The sequence below is a fragment of the Glycine max genome, chromosome 10 (genome assembly GCF_000004515.6).
Source record: "Glycine max cultivar Williams 82 chromosome 10, Glycine_max_v4.0, whole genome shotgun sequence".
Taxonomy (NCBI): Eukaryota; Viridiplantae; Streptophyta; class Magnoliopsida; order Fabales; family Fabaceae; genus Glycine; species Glycine max.
The window spans coordinates 6,965,869-6,986,833 of record NC_038246.2 but is presented as its reverse complement, the minus strand read 5'-3'; the positions used below and the strand labels follow the sequence as shown (position 1 = coordinate 6,986,833).

General features: G+C 30.2%; 2 protein-coding genes across 3 annotated transcripts; one reads left to right on the top strand and one right to left on the bottom strand.

Moving 5' to 3' along the window:
* The first annotated feature begins 2,957 nt into the window (after window positions 1-2,957).
* On the top strand, window positions 2,958-4,675 carry LOC106794880 (uncharacterized). Of its 2 annotated transcripts, XM_014762793.3 has the most exons (3): window positions 2,958-3,237; window positions 4,002-4,076; window positions 4,565-4,675. In XM_014762793.3, exons 1-3 carry the CDS (start codon window positions 3,025-3,027, stop codon window positions 4,637-4,639), a joined length of 363 nt encoding a protein of 120 aa, XP_014618279.2. In that variant the 5' UTR covers window positions 2,958-3,024; the 3' UTR covers window positions 4,640-4,675. The 2 variants fall into 2 exon arrangements, 1 of the variants encoding a protein (XP_014618279.2); XR_001382930.2 differs by lacking the exons at window positions 4,002-4,076; window positions 4,565-4,675 and adding an exon at window positions 3,624-3,635.
* Window positions 4,676-5,818: 1,143 nt separating this feature from the next.
* On the bottom strand, window positions 5,819-9,187 carry PT10D (prenyltransferase family protein PT10d). The gene is made up of 6 exons (XM_041006158.1): window positions 9,027-9,187; window positions 8,840-8,929; window positions 7,590-7,685; window positions 7,409-7,480; window positions 7,226-7,324; window positions 5,819-6,458 (listed from the first exon to the last, which is right to left on the bottom strand). Exons 1-6 carry the CDS (start codon window positions 9,129-9,131, stop codon window positions 6,228-6,230), a joined length of 693 nt encoding a protein of 230 aa, XP_040862092.1. The 5' UTR covers window positions 9,132-9,187; the 3' UTR covers window positions 5,819-6,227.
* Window positions 9,188-20,965: the final 11,778 nt, after the last annotated feature.

Sequence of the window (20,965 nt, the reverse complement as noted above, 5' to 3'; positions counted from 1 at the left end):
AAAGATTTGTTTTTGTTTTTGTATAACATTATGCCAAAGGATTCTTTATTTCCCCTTCATAACTATGCATTTTGTGCATGGTCTTGTCTTATTTGTTCATTTTTGAACCGTACACTTGTCACGTACAAATACAAATTTTATTGAGCTTTAAAGTGGTATGGATATGATGCAGTCAACTCAGATATTTATGGTGGAAGTATGATAATCTTAAATTACAAAAGATTAAAATATTAAAGTTGGAAATGGACCTACTTGGTCATGCAGTCATGCTTGGGTTGATAACAATCCTCACACGCAGCTACATATTGAATTATTTGGCAGTTGCATGAGTTTGCTAGGTGACCTATAAGCAATAAATAATTACATTAGGAGTTATTTGACAGTTGAATGAGTTTAATCCTGGGATGCAGTTCTGTAGAAGGTGGATTCTCTTATGGTTTTACTGTTGGTTGTCTGCATGTTTTCATGTTCATAGTCCCATCCTTTTGTCATTTTGAAATTTGAAGAATGTTGTCTTCTTAATAGTTCATAAGAATATACAAAAAGTTACATAGAAAAATTAATTTTGGAAGCATGTTGTCTTGTATTGCTTCAAAAAATGAATTTCTACATTTTGTCACATAGTTGAATTACTTCTTATCCAGGATAAGTCATGGCGTGTTCGTTACATGGTTGCTAATCAACTATATGAGCTATGTGAAGCTGTTGGTCCTGACCCCACCAGGTAACCTTTTGTACTTGCTAAAATGATTGGTTGCTTGTCAAGATTTTCTGAGCTTTTTTCCATAGCAATCTGAAAATCTGTTTTCATTAATATTAATCACTAGACATTCTTCAGTCGGTTAAAAAACTCTCATGTTTCATGATTGAAAGGTATAAAAATGACTTCATACTAATTTCTTCTTGGGTCTTTGACATGATTTATAGTGTATTTGTTTCTCACATTCTAGTTTCCTGTTTATATGATGGTGATGCACTTGTAGGTCAGAATTGGTCCCTGCATATGTTCGTCTGCTGCGTGATAATGAGGCTGAAGTACGTATTGCTGTTGCTGGGAAAGTAACTAAGTTTTCCCGCATTTTAAATCCTGACCTTGCCATTCAGCATATTCTACCATGTGTGAAGGTATGTAGTCACAGTAAAAAAATTGGGATTCTTACAGGTTAACATTTATGATACTTGTTTGATTACAACTGATCAAGTTTGCCTACTATAGGAGTTATCAACAGATTCATCTCATCATGTTTGCTCTGCACTGGCTTCCGTTATAATGGGTATGGCACCGGTGTTAGGGAAGGTAAATATCACTATCTAATCTCATTATTTATACTGACATAAATTTAATACATTTAAAAATGTGTCTATACAAATGTTTCAAAAGGGATAAAAAAATCATATGGCTTTGGTTATTATATGGATAAATGGTTTAGCATATGACGAAGTATTTCCAAATTTGGCTTAGGTTATTATATGTGTTGGGTGGGAGAAAAATGAGCGGTCATGTGAATGAATCTGTCTTAATTGCACAATGGAAACTCTTATTTATAATTATAATCTAAATGTAATGGATAAGCTTTACAAATTATACAGCTGATAATATCCCTATTTGCACAATACATTACATAATTACTAGATTTCTAACAATATACATCAAATAGTTAACTAGATTTTGTTATACTTTCTTTCTGGTGGCAGATGTGTGCTAGGACTTGGGGCAAGTGCCCTCTCTACCTTAAAATTTCTTTTGGAATATGCATTATTGGTCCACTACATATTTTAAATTGCCCTCACTAATCAATAAGTTATATAAACATGGAAAAAAAAATTCTGTTACCTGCAAACTACAAGATAAAAAGTTATATTGTTTTGAACCCCAGACCTAAGAAACCCCCTTACTCTTTTGTCTATTTTGCTTTTGGTATGTGAGAGTCATTGCCATGAAATAATTGTGTCCTCGATCCATTCACCACCTAACCTAACCTCTGTCACTTGAGCATGCCTAGATAACTCAATTATATATACCTTTTTATGTAAAGGGAACTCTGCTAAATTCTGTCTCTTTCAGTCATCGCAGGATTTTTGAGTTAGAATTTAATGCCCTTTGTCGTGCCTTGTTCTTGGATTCCAAATTCCAATCCCAGAATTTTAATTGCAAGAGTTTGAAAAACCCTTCCTGTCCTATCTTTTAAATAATGAAAGAAAAGAAACAAGAAAAGATACTCATTGTTTTGTTCACTCATGTCATGTTGGAGCTTCTTAATTAGAAGTGTGTTGTGTTTTCCACTTCCAACAACAATAAATAACTCATAATCTTGCTTAATACCAATGTTTTGATGGAATGGGGGATTTTTAGATGTTGTTGAGTGGACAAAGGAGAAAAAGGAATATGCTTTAGTTGTAGTTTGATGAGCTGTTAGCTAAATCTCACTGTCTATGTCCCCTTTATGCTATCTCACTTGATTGGAAAATGAGATTATTATAGCACTTGCTACCTGCTACTACTGCATCATATACATGGACATTTAAATGAAACATTATTGCCCTAAGCCTATAACGTGCAACTTTTATCAACAACTAAAGATTTTCTTTGAGTTTTTTTTTATTGCATAAATAGGAAAGGGGAAGGGATTGGGGCAGGAATCAAGTTTGTACTCGATTGAAATCATACTTATTTGTTCATAATTTGCGTAGGGTAATGTGATCCTGTTAATTAGCAATACATAGTCATAAAGAAATAGCACTTTCATTGCATCTTATGTCTATAGAGCTTCTTTGGACCTATCATAAAGAGTGTAGAATTTATTTTTAGGGTGCTAGGAGGTTTTACTATTAATGTAGTTGTTGAACATAATTATGTCACTGACAATAAACTTCACCTTTATCAGTATCTATTGCGAAGAGCTTCACTGATGAACATGATAGTTTAAATAAAGCTACAAAACCAGTAATCTTATCTTTTGTGTTCTGCTCTTCACTACAACCTTGCTTCCCATAGATAACATCTGCATCAAACAATAGACAAACATGTATTCCTTAACATGCACACCACTTTCTTCTTCTTCTTATTCTCATCACACCACTCTAAAACCAAACCTCAACCCTCTTCTGGGTGCAGATGCAACTTCTAGGCCATGTTCTCTACCCTTGAAAAGAAGAACATGCTTTACTACCAAAGCCATTCTCTCATCCACAAGAGAAGATGTCTTGAAGCATTTCAACGAACGACGAGCTCTCAAGGTAATAAATGTAACTAAAGCAAAAATCCATTTACAACTTTCTCTTCTATCTTGTCGTTTTGTTGGTTTGGTTTTCTTCACCTAAATGTAGTTTTTTTCCTTTCCATGTGTATAGTGTCTTTGGCTGGTTTGTTTGATGTTCATTGTGCTCAGCAATTCAGCATGCATGTATGATGGTGATAAAATTTTCAAGGATCAGCTGAAAATTTAGATTTTTGAAAGAAAAAAAAGAGATTAACTTTAATCAAGGAGTTGCATTGAAATATATACAATTTATTGCAAGGGAGTTTGGTCAAATATGGGGTTGAATTCGTTCATTAAAATCTTGTGCGTGTAAGGTTTCAGTATGTTTTATGCATGCTAACAAACATTTGGCTTCTTCTGAAGATTATCCCAGGCTTGTAGAATTTCAATAAAGACAATGTTGCCTCGGTTGTCACTGTTGCAGAATTCTCTGTTTCTTTAGTTTTGTAGGTTATACCCGATTCATCCAAGGAAAAATAAGATCTAGAATCCATGCATTGGTTTTGTATCTGATAGCTAACGTATGGATAGGATAACCCAATGCATATGAATTATTCTCCTCGGTGTTGACTCTTGAATTTTAGAATTTGGAGTTAGGACAATTGCCTCTGCATAAATTTTTAATAAGAAATCAGTTGTAGATAGTAACTTCTTGATTTCCTTAGTAAAATATTTCACATTTCAATATAAACTAACATACTAATGTCAATGAGTATGTTTTCTAATCCTTTGGGCTAACAGGGTGGAGCAACTCTCTTGGATATAGCATGTGACCCTGAGTTGGTAAACCTGGCCATTGACTTAACTTCTTGTCCGGTAAATTCATACCTTCTTATAGACGTCTTAGCCACTCTGATTATATGGTTGTGGACATGAGCAAAGGGTATTTGGAAATTACCTTGGCATAAAGTTTATTATAATCATTGGATGTCTTAATCATTTACTAAGTTGCTTTTAAACATGTATATTACTATACTTGTATGTATCTTTAATTGCTGAAGAATCAATGTTAGCTAGACTTTATCAAAGTAATTGAAGCAAGTAATTAACAAAGATCCAAAGTCTAGCTTGATCCCTATACATATAGTACATTCTTAATTTGATCCTTTTACATATTGTACATTCTTAATTTAGTTCCTATCTGTTTAGCGTATTCTTAATATGAATTGTTGTTATCTTGTCTCATAAGTTTCAAATTTTTTTGTGATTTTAAATTTCAGTTTAAAATCTATAAATACGAATTTGAGAATTTTTAAATATTTGTTTCATGTTGTGTTTTTTTGTTTTTTTAACTTTTCTTTCAGTATGCTGTAAGAGATAAAATCATCCATCCTATCAAAGTTGAGGTACGTCGTTCTCTTAATTTTTCTGGAAAATAATTATTTAATTTAGGATTTTCTCTTACGAATTATAATAACTTTATATCCTAAAATTATAATAACTTGTTTTTTTGTATGAAATTGTCTTAACAATTTTTTTTGGTTATAGTCTTGTAATTAATATATATATATATATATATATATATATATATATATATATATATTGATTTATAAAATTAATATTTAAATGATAGATTAAATATAAATAATTTGTTAACCTCTTATTTTGATTTAATCTATCCTTTAAATATTAATTTTATAAATAATTTTTACTATTAATATTAATTACAATGCTAACATATATTATTTTTAATTATTTTTATTTTTTATGATGACTTATCATTCAGGAAAAATAAAAATAATTAAAAATAATATATAATTCAAGGACGGTACTTACGTAAGCAACGTCTTTGAAAGTTCACAAATAAAGACGGTGCTCATATAAGCAATGTCTTAGAATCTTAACTTTCAAAGACGTTGTTTAAGTAAGCACCGTCTTTGTTGGCCAACTTTCAAAGACGTTGCTCACGTAAGCAACGTCTTAGAATCCTAACTTTTAAAGACGTTGCTTATGTAAGCACCGTCTTTGTTTGCGAACTTTCAAAGACGTTGTTCACGTAAGCAACGTCTTAGAATCCTAACTTTCAAAGACGTTACTTACGTAAGCACCGTCTTTGTTTGCGAACTTTCAAAAACGTTGCTCACGTAAGCAACATCTTTGAAAGTTAGGATTCTAAGACGTCGCTTACTTGAGTAACGTCGTTGTTTGTTAACTTTCAAAGACATTGTTTAAGTAAACACCGTCTTTGAAAGAGGATCCCTTTCAACGACATAGGATTTTAACCCGTCGTTGAACCGTTTTACTTTTCATGACGTTGGATATAATGACGGTCGTCCACCGTTGTTGTATCCTGTTTTCCACCGTCTTAGAAACACTTTTTTATAATAGTGTTAGTTTATTACAAAATTAGATTTTTTTTTTTGGAACAAACTTTAAGTCCGGTGTAACTACCACTTACGATATGATTTCCCACCAAGAAACATATTTTACACATCATCAACCTCAACATTGATACACATAAAGTTTCCACATAATTGAAGAAAGACCTTAATAATACAAAAAAAAATATATAGGAACACATAACTTTGGAGTTTTCATTGTTTTAATAATATTTAGATGCAAAATGTTATTTTTCTGTACGAATTGCGAATATTGTTTTATCCTTCAGTAATCGATATCCTTATCTAATGAAAGGTAAGAGAAAGTACGCTGCATCGAACAACTGCAAAGAGAAATAAGACATCATTACATGACCATGTTCCACTTTGTTTGAAGCAAAACATAATTTAGTAAAAGAATCAAAATAAATATATAGACAATCTGGCAGTAATTCACGTGCTAGTTGTTCAATTCTCTAAAAGATGCCGAGTTTTTCACTAGGAGATGAAATTAGACTGAAATATGATTATGTGCATCATCTTAACCATAGAAACTCATGTTCCAAAAAAACAAATTCAATTTAGCTAATTAATCCCTGTGTTGTATTTCATTTGGATATTGGAAGCTAATGAAAATCAACCTTATTTATCAAAACATTGAAAAATTAATCAGATAGCTATTTCTTTTAAATAATACTCCTGATATTAAACTCAAATGGTAAATGAACTTCAAGAGAATTACCTTCCAGATCAACATATAGAAGGATCTAGTGGAAGCTGGGCTTGTTAAATCTACATATTTGGTTTGGTACCAGAGAATTGAAGCAAGAATAACATTTCCTAGACCCTGAAACATTGGCACCAAATAAATTTTAAATATTGTTGGAAAGTTTAATAAGTTTATTTTTATTTACAGATATTTGTAAGAAAATAGATATATGCTTTCTCCAAAAAGAATGCCTTCTTTAAAACTCAATTTTTACCCTAGACACTACTATCAAGATTATAAAATTAGAATACTTTATGCAATAAAGATAACTTTCCTAGGCAAATATTTCTTCATTTAAGTATAGATGTATGGGATATCATAAGCTGGTAATATTAAACAAAATGAAGTCTACTGCACTCTAGTAAACTTCGTGTGTATAGACAGGTTCAAAGGGAGAAAGAAATTATATGTACTCTCTATCAATTTTCTAGCTCAGAACCTAGGACCTTAGTTGGGAGCATTTTCATTTTTTTTTATTTTCTTAGCAAAAAATACAATCTCACTTGTTTGATGGTTATTATTCTTATTAAATTCACTAGTCTAGAAATGGTAGGTTAAATAAATAGAATAGTTATAATAATAAAATTATATTGATATTGATGTGGAAGATGTGTCACAAAACATACAAAAAATTATTTTTATTATATTGAGAATAATAAAGAAATAATTCATGACATTTAAAAAACACAAAAAAAAAAAATCAATCCTAAGATAATCTAAGTCTCCCAACATTAAAAGATCCTAGACCAAGATATTGTAAGACATTTATTTTATATTGTAACACTTGTTAGTCAAAATCAAACCCCTATTCGGAGGTGCAAAACAAATAACTTTAACACACCTATAAGCGGGACCTAAAGATGTAATAAACATATTACCGTAACAATTTTAATCCAAAGGCAAGCAGAAGATGTTACTCCTGCTAGGAAGGCAACTCCAAAAGCCATTTCAAAAAGAGAAACGCAAATCCAAAATACCTGGCAAAAATTAATTAGGAACAACCAAGAGCTATACAAGAGGGCATACCAATTCTTCTAAGATGTTGCATTTGAAAAACATACCTGTTTTTGACCTAAACGTGCTGAAAAAGAATGGATGCCAAATTTTTTATCTCCTTCGATATCAGGTATATCCTATATAAATCAATTAAAAGGTTTTATTTTACATTAGGTACACATATATTGAACCAAAAGCTTTATTTTTGAAAAAAAAAAATGTTCTAAGAAAAGAGAAGCCTTTTACCTTGGACAATGCTATACCTATAGCGTATAAACTCGAGAATACAATAGTAACAATCAACGATCTTGGAAAGATAACTGGCCTCTTGAACACAAACGTCTGAACATTGTTATATATGAATTAGCAATAAAAAAATATAGATTCCTTTAATTAATAACATTAAAGGGTTGTTAAATAATATATCATTCACATAAGGCTATGTGAAACAAAAAATAGTACATAAAGAGGGTGGTCTCAAATGATAACTTATGGCTTAATGTAACTATTTGCAACTTGTTAACAATAAGTTAGTTATAGACTGTATTATTTAGGTGAGACAATTATAGCTACCATAGTTAAATCTCTCTCTCACACATACACACACGCACACACATGGGCAATGAAGGTCAATCTCATTCTTTTATCTACATATTCAATTTTTCTTGAACTTTCTCATTTACATCTTATGATATAGTTATGTCTGGTGAATTCAAATAAATGATTATGTATCAAATGAAGCCAACCCTTAAAACTTGGGATAAGGATTTATTATTATTCTTACGTGGATATAATTAAGTTAATACATGCTCATTCAGAACTAAAGGTGGATAAAAAGCACAATTAGGTATAGGACAAAACCTGCATGTGAAGAAAAAATGTAATTGGAAATATAATTCCCCAACTGAAAAAAATGATCATTGCTGCGAGCAGTGGATATCTCTTCCATCTCAACATGGGTACCTGAAAAGTTCTAAATAGTGTTATCATCATCGATCAATCAATTTTTTTTATCAAATGAGTCTTTCTTGATTGGTTTATTTGTTAGAAAATATTCATATAAGTTTATGTAATATATTTTTTTTGTATTTTGCATAGTGAATTTTAATGGTAAATGAGTTTGTTTAAGATAATTTTAAATGTTTTAGCAAAAAAATATCTTGGATTTCAGATAAAGGATATTTGAAAATATTGAGTATTTTTAGATGTACTATTTTTAACTAAGGGATTTAAAATTCCACTATAGTGTATTTTGAACATGCCTGCTCTAGATAACTGTGCAACCTATCTTATGTATCCAAACAAAATATTTCAAAAATAAAAGTAATTAAATAAATAAACTTAGGACGGCCACAAGGGATAGATCCACGACATTGCAACCTAAGACTTAGAAGAAAGATTGAGACATGCAGATCTCGACTCGATACTTTATTTGTTTGATACTTATACCTTAAAACATTGTAAGGGGAAAAAAGTTAGATGAAATTGAAACTCACATTGACTGAATAGCCAGTCCATGGCAAAAAACATAATACAAGGCTCCAAATCAATGGCCGAGACCCTATAATCGAGCTAAGCCCAAAACTCTGGAAAAAAGAATAAAATAATCAGTCCCCTTCTACTTTGTCAATGAAGCTCAGCTTGAAAAATATTACTGTATAAAGGGATGAATCTATACGGTACCAGAACTGCAGATGATACAGTAATAAAGACAGCATTTGTAAATGATAATTTCCCAGATGGCAATGGAAGATATGGTTTGTTTATCTGCAATAAAACATATAACATAGAATAGTAATAAGACAAACAGTATAGTCCTTCCTCCAAATTAAAAGTTTGTAAGCTATAATAGGTTGCATGTTTTAACCATTATATAAAAGGATAAAATAATTAGGGAGAGCTGACAAACCAAATTATAAAAATGAGTTAAGTAAATTAAAAATATATAAAGCGTTAAAATTGTTGCATATGAGCAATATGTTCCACCATCCCCTAGTCTTTATCTGTTTCTGAATATTTGACTTAATATAATCTAGACAACAATTTTGTTGTTATCATATTTTTTTTAATGCAAAAATAAAGAAGCCTAAAAGACATAAAAAAAGTAAATTATTATTGATCAAAATTATTTGTTACTAGTAGTAAGTTCCGTACCTTGTCTATTTCAAAGTCAAACACTTGATTCACACCATTAATATAAAGATCCATAAAAAAGTGAGCTACCAAAACCTGAAACATTTCAAAAACTCAATGTTTTGATGAGTTAAAGGATAGTTTACAATTGACTATTGACAGAAAAAATAAAAAATAAAAACATGTTTGGAGTCCCACCTGTGATAAACCAATAAAGAATAATGGAGATATATCTGATATTTTCTCAACTGCAAGGAGAGACGCGGAAATTGTACATAATGTCTGACCAAAAACAAATAAAATTGACATTTAAAACATTGATGATATTACTATCATCTAAAGAAGTGTTTCATACAAATGAATAAATTTCGGTATTAACCATAATATTTGAGGATTATTTATAAGAATAATACTAAAAAAGTTTGAACTTACTCGGCCAATCATTGTGTAAGGATAGCAAAAGTTGTATAAAATAGCCAAGAAATTTTTGACAGAGTCAAAAATATTTTTGGGACTAGAAGCATGAGATTCAGAACCAAAAGATGGAATAGCAGGGGCTGCTTTTACAACATATTTTATATTGCTTTCTTGATATGTACGCCCTCCTTCAATGCATTTGTAATGATGATTCAAACTTTGCGACCTCAAAATATTATATTCTATTTGAGTTTTCCTTTTCTGTTGTAAACCTACAACATCAAATGTTGGATGCAGTATTAGTGGCGATACACAACAAAAAAGTATATTGTTTTCAAATTGTTACAACCAATTGATCATGATGAGATGATGAATTGAGACAGAATAATCAAATTCTAAAATTGAAATAAAATAAGTCACCACCAAAATTTAGAAACAAAGTCAGATTCATTAGTCATTTACACTCATGAAAGCATGCATATTAGTAAGTTACTACATTTGTTATAAAAAACGTACATCTCTAATTGATCATGCAAGACTTAACAATTTTTAAAATATTTATTTTACCACATTAACAAGGAAAATAATTTGATTGTGACTTTAACTAAATTTTGTTTATTAGATTTTTATTTGTGAAATATGAATAATAAAAGAAAGTTTCTTTCTTAAAATAAATAGAATTATCCTTTGAAAAATTTTGTTTTGCCATGGCGAGTCCTATCAATGCTTCCATATTTCTTTAGGTGCTTGAAGAATTAATGTGACATAGTTTTGAAAATACTTAGTTGGTTAAATTTAACTTTGAAAAAAAGAGTTTTTTTTCTTTTGAAACTAATTTGTTTGGAAAGGTTGACTTTAGTTTTAAAAGGAATTTTATTTTGAATTTTTTAAGAACTTGAAATGAAAATCAATTTTGAAGATTGACTTTGAGTTTGAAAAGGTTTTTAATTTTTTTTTATAAACTTAGAAAAATAATTCCACTTGCATAAATTTTATGTCAACATATTTCTATTTAATAAACGTACCCTTAACATCCAAATGACATATTTAAAGATAACACTTGCAAACAACCTAGAAGCACAAAACTGGATTTAACAAGTAATTAAGATAGTAAACATAACATTCATACTTTGTGAAAGAAAATAAAAATGAAGCACCTGAATTCCTATATATATATATATATATATTCATCTTTATAATTTTGATTAACATTTCATGTAGTTCAGAATTGATACTTAATTTCATTTCTTATTTCATATATTATGATTTTCATTTTCCTATTTTTCTAATATTTTACTTACTCTTTTATTTTTTATATCAAGGAATGCTAAAAAAGGCCTAATATTCAAGGCCCAACCTACATCAAATAATTTATTACTTGAAAAACACGGAAAAATAGGGTTGACTGATGCCCTAATTGAATATTATGATAAACTAAGATAATTTAGGAGATAATTTTTTAAAGAGTGGAGAAACCAAAATTTTTATTTTTAATTATTATCTTGTATTTTAACAATTTTGTTAAATTATTATATATGCATAAAATTAATACTGTGACATTTTTTTATTTTAATTAAATTCTTCAAATATCATAAAATTTTAATCTGAAATAAAAAATTTTACTCCAATCCTTTTTCAACTTGGAAACCTCCATCTAATAATATTACCAGATGAATGAAAAAAATGTAATAAATTGAGATATCTTGAAGGTTTTATTTTTCTCTTTTTCTTTTCTTTCATTTGAAAGAAAGAAATATTATTACCAACAGAAAAAGTTTATATACAAATCACATAATGTGCCCACAAGACATCAACCAAAAGAAAGGCTATCATGAGAACAAGAACTCGAGGTTATTTAAAGGGATAGGGGGAGCTGATAAAAAAAAAAAAAAAAGAAGGGATAGGCCGGGTAATAAGACATACTTGGATAGTTATAATTGTTAGTGGAATGTTTCCTGCGCCAGAGATTTCCACCTACAGTTATATATCATGGTTCCTCATATCAGCAAATAATTTTGTAATAAAATGAACCAAACTAGCTAGCTAGGACATGTAGCTTACCATTTGTGACTGAACAGACATTAGGCGAAGACATAACAAGGGCACGATCCATGGAAACTGAACTCACTAACAACACAAAGCACTCTCTATACAAAAAATAAAGAAACACACACCCCTATATATAGGGGAGATAAGAGGAATGAGATTTTAATTTATAGACTTACACTCGACAAAAGTTGATTTTTTTTAGAGGTCCACTCTCTATGCAAACTATTACAGCATAACCGAATAAAATATAATTGTCTTTGGTACATATAAAGAACAATACTCTTTGTTTTTTTTTATGTTTTTTTTAGTTAGATCTCAAAAATTCACTAAAATAAAACATACCTCAAGATTTAATTAACACTAGATATTCTTATATATTATTCATTAATAAAATCACATTCACATTAAATTAAATTTTTATTTTTATGAGATATAAATTTATTACTTATCGATTAACCTAATATTTTGGTGGTATAATTAAAAATAATAGTAAAAAACATGGCACCGAAATGTGGGAATGCGTGAGGAGTAATTTCGTTGCTGCTTACGACGCATGAAATTGTTAAGTCAGAGACATTATGCGAAGTACGCAATACGGAAATTGCGTGGGTAATGAAATCTAGGCATCATTAATTGAATCCGGCCACACGTGTTAATTGCTTGATTGCTGTTAGTTTGTGCCTTTGGTTAGCCAATATTTACAAACCTCTTGTTAATACTGGATAAATGTAGGTTACTATAATCTAGCAATCTTCTCTTTTGACATTGTAATAGTTTTGGGCATCCATTTATGCCCTTTTTTGTTAGTAATATATCCCTTTTGCTGATTAAAAGAATAAATAAATTGAATCCACACATTGAAGTACAAGTTTTAAGTTTTCAATTTACACCTTATATTTAATTAGACCCATAAAATCGTTAGATCGAACCATTGTATAATCTAGCTGCATTTTTAGATCTTTATCCAATACTCCCAAAATCACTGCCCTTTCGATTCAATGCATAAACTTGTTTTATTTGCTTCAAATTCTGGCATCCAAAACACCTTTTTGATATGAATCGGTCAAGATCCTGCAAAAATGAACCACGAATCGATTCACAACATGTCAATAAATAATACTTAATATGATAGTATTACTTTTTAAATTTTTAAAAATTTAAAAAACATAAATCCGTGGTGTTTAATATTCTTTTATTTTACATGTAAACTTGTGATGGACATCATTTTGTATCTTTGAAGTACTGACATATTGCAATATATTAAATTTGATTTTTTTTCTGTGTACTTTATATTTTAAGAACCAGTAAATATGATGCTTTATTTTTAATTTATAGTATTGTAAAATTATGACATTATGTTTTTATTTTATTTTATGTATTCTTTTATTTTATTAGTATAAGTTCCATCAACTTTCTATCATTAAACTTGAAGCTAGTGTTTTGAGCAGTTTAATAACCAGCTTGAATGTACAACCATTTATTTTATTAGTATCAGTTCCATCAACTTTCTATCATTATAATATTGTATATGATTAAAGATATAAATAGGCTATCTTGATCGAGCGTACCAATTGTAACTGTACCAGCATTAATTAGGAGAATAAAAAAGAGGCACCGAACCCATGGAATACTGACAACTCGCTAAAAGTACAATGTACTTGTGATTTGACTAATTTATATACAAATTCAAACCCTCCATCGTTCATGACCAATTAATCTTTCGAAGACAAACAGGTACAATATTATAACAAAAGAATAATTGTCAAAGTAATTGAATCAAAGCAAAGACAGAAAAAAAACAATAAACAAAAAAGCTGCAGGCTCCGTGGTATTCGACAAATTTCGTTACTGAGTATATAATCATAGGTTTTATGGTCGGACGAAGTCGTCATATTAGATGGTAATTTGATGTAGCAAGCAGTATTAGATGAATTCATCAGAATGCAAAATTGCAAACTGACCAGTTTTAGTTTCAAAACCCGTGAATGAGCCCATCGTCTTGTTTAAACATAGAACCAACTTCAAAATTGAACAAATGGGCCTAGTTAAAATTGATAATAAAAAAATGCCAGTCAAAGTAGCTGAATGAAAAATATTTAATATACCATTACTTTGACTTTTTTCTTTCTTTCAATAAATAAAAAACTAACTTAAGGTACTTGTTATCTGTTTTTAAATGTGAACACTTGTCATTGTCAATAATCATTGTTTTTGAATAGAACTCTTATTAATAGCACTTAGTTTAACACAAGAAGTGTCCAACCAAGTTAAGAACACTTTACAACAAAATATGCAAAAAAGCAAAGATGTACCAAAAAAATTACACCAACCCATATTAATTATTTAAACAATAGATAAGTTTTTTTTCTTCCCTTTCTAGCCCTCTCACTTTCCTGGTTTCTTTGTTGCTTCCTTCTTCTTTACCACCACCGTAGCAGTTGTAGGCGACGACGACAACATCTCCCTGGAGATTCGGCGACAATTTCTGGTCACTAAATCGACATTCTTTTTTTGTAGTACAATATGGCGGGTTCTATGGTCGAAGAAACTTTAACATGGTGTTGTTTGAGCTGGAGTTTAAGGGCAAAGTTTGTGGCTTTGTGTCGTCATAGTCGCGGAGGTGGCCGAGGTTGCGACCAGTGGAGGAGACCACGACCATGAAATACATGAACTCCATTATCTCTCCCATATCTGTTGTTTTTGTGGGATCTGAGGTTTCAGTCGGAGATATCGCAGCGTCGGCCACCGTTTCTTCACCTGCAATGCCCATATTCATCCTTCATCGGCGACAAAGGAAGCTCCGTCAAAAACATCATTGTAACAGTCTATGTGCTTGCAAAACAAAGATCTCACAGAACTCAAATTTGCGAGATAAGTAGCTTGGGTTTTTCATGAAATTCTTTAGATCCATTAACAATTATTGATTCCATAGATTAGGGTTTTTTCATGAAATTACTTGATTGAATCGAAAACTGTGTAATTGCAACATGGTATTTTATTCTGATTTTCTTGTGGTTGTTGTCTCTGTAGATGCAGATTTTCGTTAAAACCCTCACCGGAAAGAGTTAGGGGTAGAAAGGAAAAAGGAAAAAATAATAAAAATCAATCTGAGTTGTTACTTAAATAATTAATGAATCAAGGGTATAAATTACTCTCCTCCCATGGTGGGAGACCTATTTGGCTGTCCCGACCTAGCTAGCGGCCCAGCGCCATTAAACAATCGCACCACACCTGATTAGTATTAAGAAACATTTTGAGTTACCATGTATTTCATCTCATGCAATTTGTTTCCATTAATTTAAAATTCTATTCTGAGCTAAAAATAATAAGGGGAAAATATATTTTTAGACAATATACTTTGTAAAAAAAATGTTTTAGTTCCTATATTTTACTATCAAATATTTTGATTCCTAAACTTAAAAAAAAATATGTTTTTAGTCTCTTAACCACCTTAATATGTGTAATCTTTAATAATATTTTTTGTCTAACACTTATTAAAACTGTTATTAAAATATTGTGAAAACATATTAGTAATATTTATTTATATTTGACACACTACTACACAAAAGCGATTCTACATTGTATCAAGGACAGTTCTAAAAGATCATTGTCTTAAAAAACACGACGGCATATTTGTAAATAATCATAACTTTTCAAAGACGATTCTTGTAAAACCATCTTTAAAACATCTTTTCAAAGACGTTTTTTTGTCAAAATCGCCCTTGAAATTAAATACTCAATCGGTTTTCCAAAGAAACCGTCGTGGACCTTTTTTTTCATTTACACTCTCGCTATTCCCCCCCGCGTCCCTTCCTCTTCTCTTGTGTTCCTCTCCTCTTGTGCTCACACACTTCGCGCTCGTTCCCCTCCTCTCATCGAGTTCCTCATATCCCAAATTCCCCAATCACACAACTTGTTCACCAAATCCATATTTGCATGCACAAAATCCCAACTTAAGAGGTTGCTCAAACCCGCCATAGAATGTGGCAATGTCGAAGTCATTGTGGATTTGGTTCATGCTAGCACGGATGCGATCGCGACAACAAAATCCCTCATGCCGCTCGCAATTTGGGCAATACCATAGAATGCGGTAAGCTTAATGTGTTTTGTAAATAAGTGCTTCGTCTTCAAAAAATTGTTTGTGGATTAATGTTGAAGAATAAAGAAAAGGCTACATAAATATAGACACCTAACAACTGCAACTTTTTTTGTAAATAAATATTAAATTCTTATGTTAACGGATCTATAATGATTCTTATGTTAAATACCAACAAAAAAGTTTCCATCGGAGTATAGAAAACCTATTCAACATTTTGAAAAGTGTAAACTCAAGCAAAAGTGTTATAGGTCAAAAAATTAGTCTCAACATTATCCTTATTCTTTTACACCTTGATGTACACTAGCTCTGAGTTTGACCAATCTCAATATCCACACAAATTGCATATCAATAATGAAATCAAACAAACTCAAATCCAAATCCAACATAGTTTGGTAGAAATGAAACCTACAAGCCTTAGATTATAGACACGAAATGAAAATTAATGAAACCAAATAGTAAAAACAGGATTGAAACAAAGATGAACAAGAAAAAACCCTATAATACTTAGATGAGAGAGTGAGAGAGACTAACCTCTGAGAGATAGACAAGTTATGTTTCAAAGAAGAAGTTAGAGTCCTTTAAGAGAGAGACTAAGCGTTGTTGCAAGAAAGATCCGAGAGTGAAATGAGGGAGAAATCACTGTTGAGAGAGAGAAAAGAGTGAGAGAAATGTTGCAAGAGAGAAAGGAGTGAGAGAATGATTGTGTCCTAAGTTCACAAAAAGAATTTTAAATTCTTTAATTTTTGAAAGAATTTGAAATCCTAATATTTAAGTTAATTAAAATACCTTAACAAAATACTAAAATTTCAATTTCTTTTCAAATTTTTTATCCAAATACCTTATTTAACTAAAAAATAATTAAAATTCTTTAAAAAATTAAATTATTCTATTAAATTTCTCCATCCTAATAGACTATAGGGGAATGTGGGAAGATCAAAACTAACCGCAATGTGGGAAGGGCCCCATAGTGACAAAATATCATAAAGCCCATTTTAATTTGGTTAAATTCCTTAGGGTTTCAATTATGTTTGCATTTACTAGGAACCTTCTTCGGGTTTGACAATTCAACCGCAATGTGGGAAGGGCCCCATAGTGACAAAATACCATAAAACCCATTTTAATTTGGTTAAATTCCTTAGGGTTTCAATTATGTTTGCATTTACTAGGAACCTTGTTTGGCTTTGACAATTCAAATTTTGGATGCAGCACCTCTTTGCCCTGGTGGCAAGATTCGTATGTCTGTCAGTCAGGCTAAATTTGAGTAGAAAGGTAACTGTTATTGAAGATTGATGATTCTCTTATCACACCTAATGGTAAGTGTAATTAGTTTATAGTAGCAAATTCTGTTAATTAGAAGATATAATAATAAAATTTCAAAGTCAATGCAAATTTTTTTTTAGAAACTTTCACGCACTTTAGCATTCAAAGTACGTGACTAAATGAATAATTGTTTGATCATATAGAACTATTTTGACATAATCTAGTTTCATTTTTCCCCCCAAAATTTCTATGGTTCAATATCATATTTGTATTGTTTACTTGGTATTTTCACTTCTTCTGATGTTTTATTTAAGAAACTTCTTTTTGTCAAATCACTAACTCGTAGTTAGCATTAATAGTTTTAAAATTGCAGGCTTTACATATATCACATCTAGCCAAGTTGCAAACAACGTGAAAAATCCGTGTAGTGATGATGACTATGGTTGTCAATGCAAACAACGTGAAAGTTCCGTGTAGTGATGATGACTATGGTTGTCAATGCAAACAACGTGAAAGTTCCATCTAGCCAAGAATGTTTCCTTTTCTTTTTTTGAATGCTCGATGAATCTCATGAAAGACTTTAAGGGTTGAATGTTATTTGGCAGGGTTACTATGTTTTTCTAAAAAGATTGGGGTGCCCTTAATTATTACCCCTCATTTAATACATTGATTTTCTTGCCTATTTATTGTTTTTGTCTCTTTTTTTTTTTTTCCGATTGGAACCAGAAGAGCACTACACAGTGTTGTCTCCCATATTTTTGAGACCCAGAGTATAAATTAAAATAGGAACCCCTAAACAATAGAAACGTATTTCATAAAAAAATTATTGATAAAAAATTTCATAAATTTATAAATTCAATTATAAAAAATAATAATATACAAAAATTTTATATATTAAAAAATTTATCAAAATTATAAATGAAGAATTTTAAAAGAGTCATTGCTCTTAAAATTGGGAGAGGAGAAGTTGATAAATGAAGTGAGAGAAAAATTAAAGATTGAAGTGAGAAAAGTAGTTGATGGGTTTGAGAGGAGATTAGTAAAACTAGATATCTGAAGTAGTGAAATGGTGAAGGTGTGAAGCCACTGTGAAGCTTTGGTAACTAAAGTTAATAATTTTTTTTTATATTTTTTAAAAGTTTTGGGGTTCCTCAAAATGAGGGTTTGAACGGTTGATTACCTTGCACATGTATATAGCTAGCACTGACACTCAATCAGCAAGGAGCATTGTTGTGGCTCCTTGAGTTGAAAAAAAGTCCATATCTTATTGAATGGTAGTTGTAACTTATAAGATTATGCACAAATCCTAGGTAGTTGGGTGATTGAATTATAGCTTTTTAATTATATTTAAATAAATTTTTAATTTAATTTGTATATATTTATAACTTTTTTATTATATTAAAGTAGAGATAAAATAATTTTAGGTTTATATTTTACTTTTAATATATTATAAATAGTGGTTTTATTTCAAATAGAAATATTATATTTTAAAATAAATAATTTATAAATAATAAACCCCATTTCTCACAAAACAGTTTTAAAATCTTCTAATTTTATTTAAAAAAAGACATTCAGAAAAAAATAGTCTTAGAATACTCAAATTCTTTAATTTTTTTTTAAAAAAAGACACTTTAAGAAGATTTTTTCAAAGAAACTATCTTATTTTCTAAGACAATTTTTGGGAAAAATCATCTTAGAAGAGTTCATCTTTTTTTTAGAAAACAATTTTTAAGATTTGTTAAAATTGTGTTAGAAATTGAACATTTTAAGACAGTTTGAGAAGCATTGTAGAAAGTCTTTACTTTCCACAACGACAATTTTAAAAATGGTTGAAAATTATTGTAAAAAAATCCCTTAAAATCGTGGTGGAAAATAATTTTTTTAGTAGTCACAACATTTTTTAAATGTTGTAAAAAACTTATAAAATATTTTTTTTAATAAGTGTTAGACAAATTTTTTTATTAAGTCACATGTGTAGTAGTGAACATACATTATTAACATTGTTTCTTACAATGCATCTATCATATGAGGGACTAAAAATATTGATTTTTAAAAGTTTGAGGACCAAAACGTTTGATGGTGACTAAAATCAAGAATTTTATAAACATATTTTTTCTAATAATAACTATCATTGAGACTTTAAATAATTACCGCCTTATCAAGAGGTAATCTTGTAAATAGTTTGCAGTAAAAAAAAAAATATTAATTGTACATAGTTTTAATATTATTGTGCAAATGAATAAATTTGTTCTAAGAAATGGAATTTATTTAAATTATTTCTAAATAAACATTTTCTGTTTGTTATGTTAGTGTTATTTAGTGAGAGTGATTTTGTTTTGTGTTGTCGACCGCGAGTACTAAAGAAGAATTAAGTGAGTGTGTTCTGTTCTGTTGTGTCATGAATTTGTGATATGAATATGATGATATACTATATAGCCACGACTTTGGTTTGGTTTGGAACTACTAGAGGTTGGTTGGTTTGTTCGGTTTGCTTTCGAAGCTCCCACCCACACCCACGCCAAACCATGAAGGATCTCACTTCAACAATAATAAATTTTATGTTACAACTATTATTAATTATTAATGTGGCTTTTTAAACAAGATAATAACTTACCTAATTGAATGCCCTACAGTTTTGACCACTAGATTCGACCTTCTTCTTTGTGTGCAACACATTGGACCTAAAATTTATGTTTTTATTTTTTAAATTTAAAATGCAAGCTACAATGTTGAAGACTATGATATTGTGGTTTTTATTTTGTTTTTGTATTTTTTTAACACTCTTGAACACAAGTTGTTGTAAGTCATAACCATCTTAAAGGCACTTTCCTTCCTTGCACGGAGGGCAAAAGATCTATCTTTTGTATTTTGAGTCTACTACAATTATGAGAAGCTCCTCAAAATTCAGATGTTAATTTTCCTTTTATTTTCTTAAATATTCATTCTTCTTCATGTTCTTTTTGTTATTGAATACTTATCTTTAAAAGATACTATCTTTTTTTGGTTCATTCATAATTGAGATAGAGTCTTCCATATTAATGTGTATGTATTTTTTCTTTTATTTCTGCACCAACCACTCTATTTTGCTTCATCTTTGTCCCCTCTATTTTTTCATGTTTTATTTTCCCAAATTTTAGCATTTGATTTTTTTTTATTTTGTTTAGATGAACAATCATTTTTTTTTAATTTAACCAAGTGTTAGTTTGTTACATACTTATCTCTAGGTCATCCTTATCCTTGAAAATGAGTAACGACCCTTATCTTTAAGTAATCACTATTATCACTACTAGAAATAATGGTTTTAACATCGCGCAATCTACGACGGTTCTAGGGAACCGATTTAATATATGGCGCAGTGGCAATTTTGTAATTAGTAATACAAATTTTGTTTTTTACATCGTAGATTTTAAGGTGGTTACAAATAGCCGATGTAGAATTGGTTGTAGTGGCAATGTTGTAATTACTACTAATTAAGACAACAACGGTTTTTCCCCTATGACCGTCGTTGTATACTTTAATTACTTTTACTCCCTAGCCTGTTCAGTTGTCTCTCCTCTCAGCCATTCTCTCGTGATATTCCTCATCGAAGCTCAACCTTAACCTCAACCTGACGCACTTCAACCTCATCGCACCTCAACCTCATCCTCATCGAACCTCAACCTCA

Bases quoted from the DNA above. Each gene is read 5' to 3' on its own strand.
- LOC106794880 (XM_014762793.3), top strand. From the start codon at position 3,025: ATGTATTCCTTAACATGCACACCACTTTCTTCTTCTTCTTATTCTCAT. The intron at 3,238-4,001 runs GTAATAAATGTA...TTGGGCTAACAG, and splicing joins ACGAACGACGAGCTCTCAAG to GGTGGAGCAACTCTCTTGGA. The intron at 4,077-4,564 runs GTAAATTCATAC...CTTTTCTTTCAG, and splicing joins TTGACTTAACTTCTTGTCCG to TATGCTGTAAGAGATAAAAT.
- PT10D (XM_041006158.1), bottom strand. From the start codon at position 9,131: ATGTTATATGTTTTATTGCAGATAAACAAACCATATCTTCCATTGCCA. The intron at 7,481-7,589 runs GTAAAAGGCTTC...TGATTTATATAG, and splicing joins TAGGTATAGCATTGTCCAAG to GATATACCTGATATCGAAGG. The intron at 6,459-7,225 runs GTAATATGTTTA...AACTTTCCAACA, and splicing joins TTTGGATTAAAATTGTTACG to ATATTTAAAATTTATTTGGT.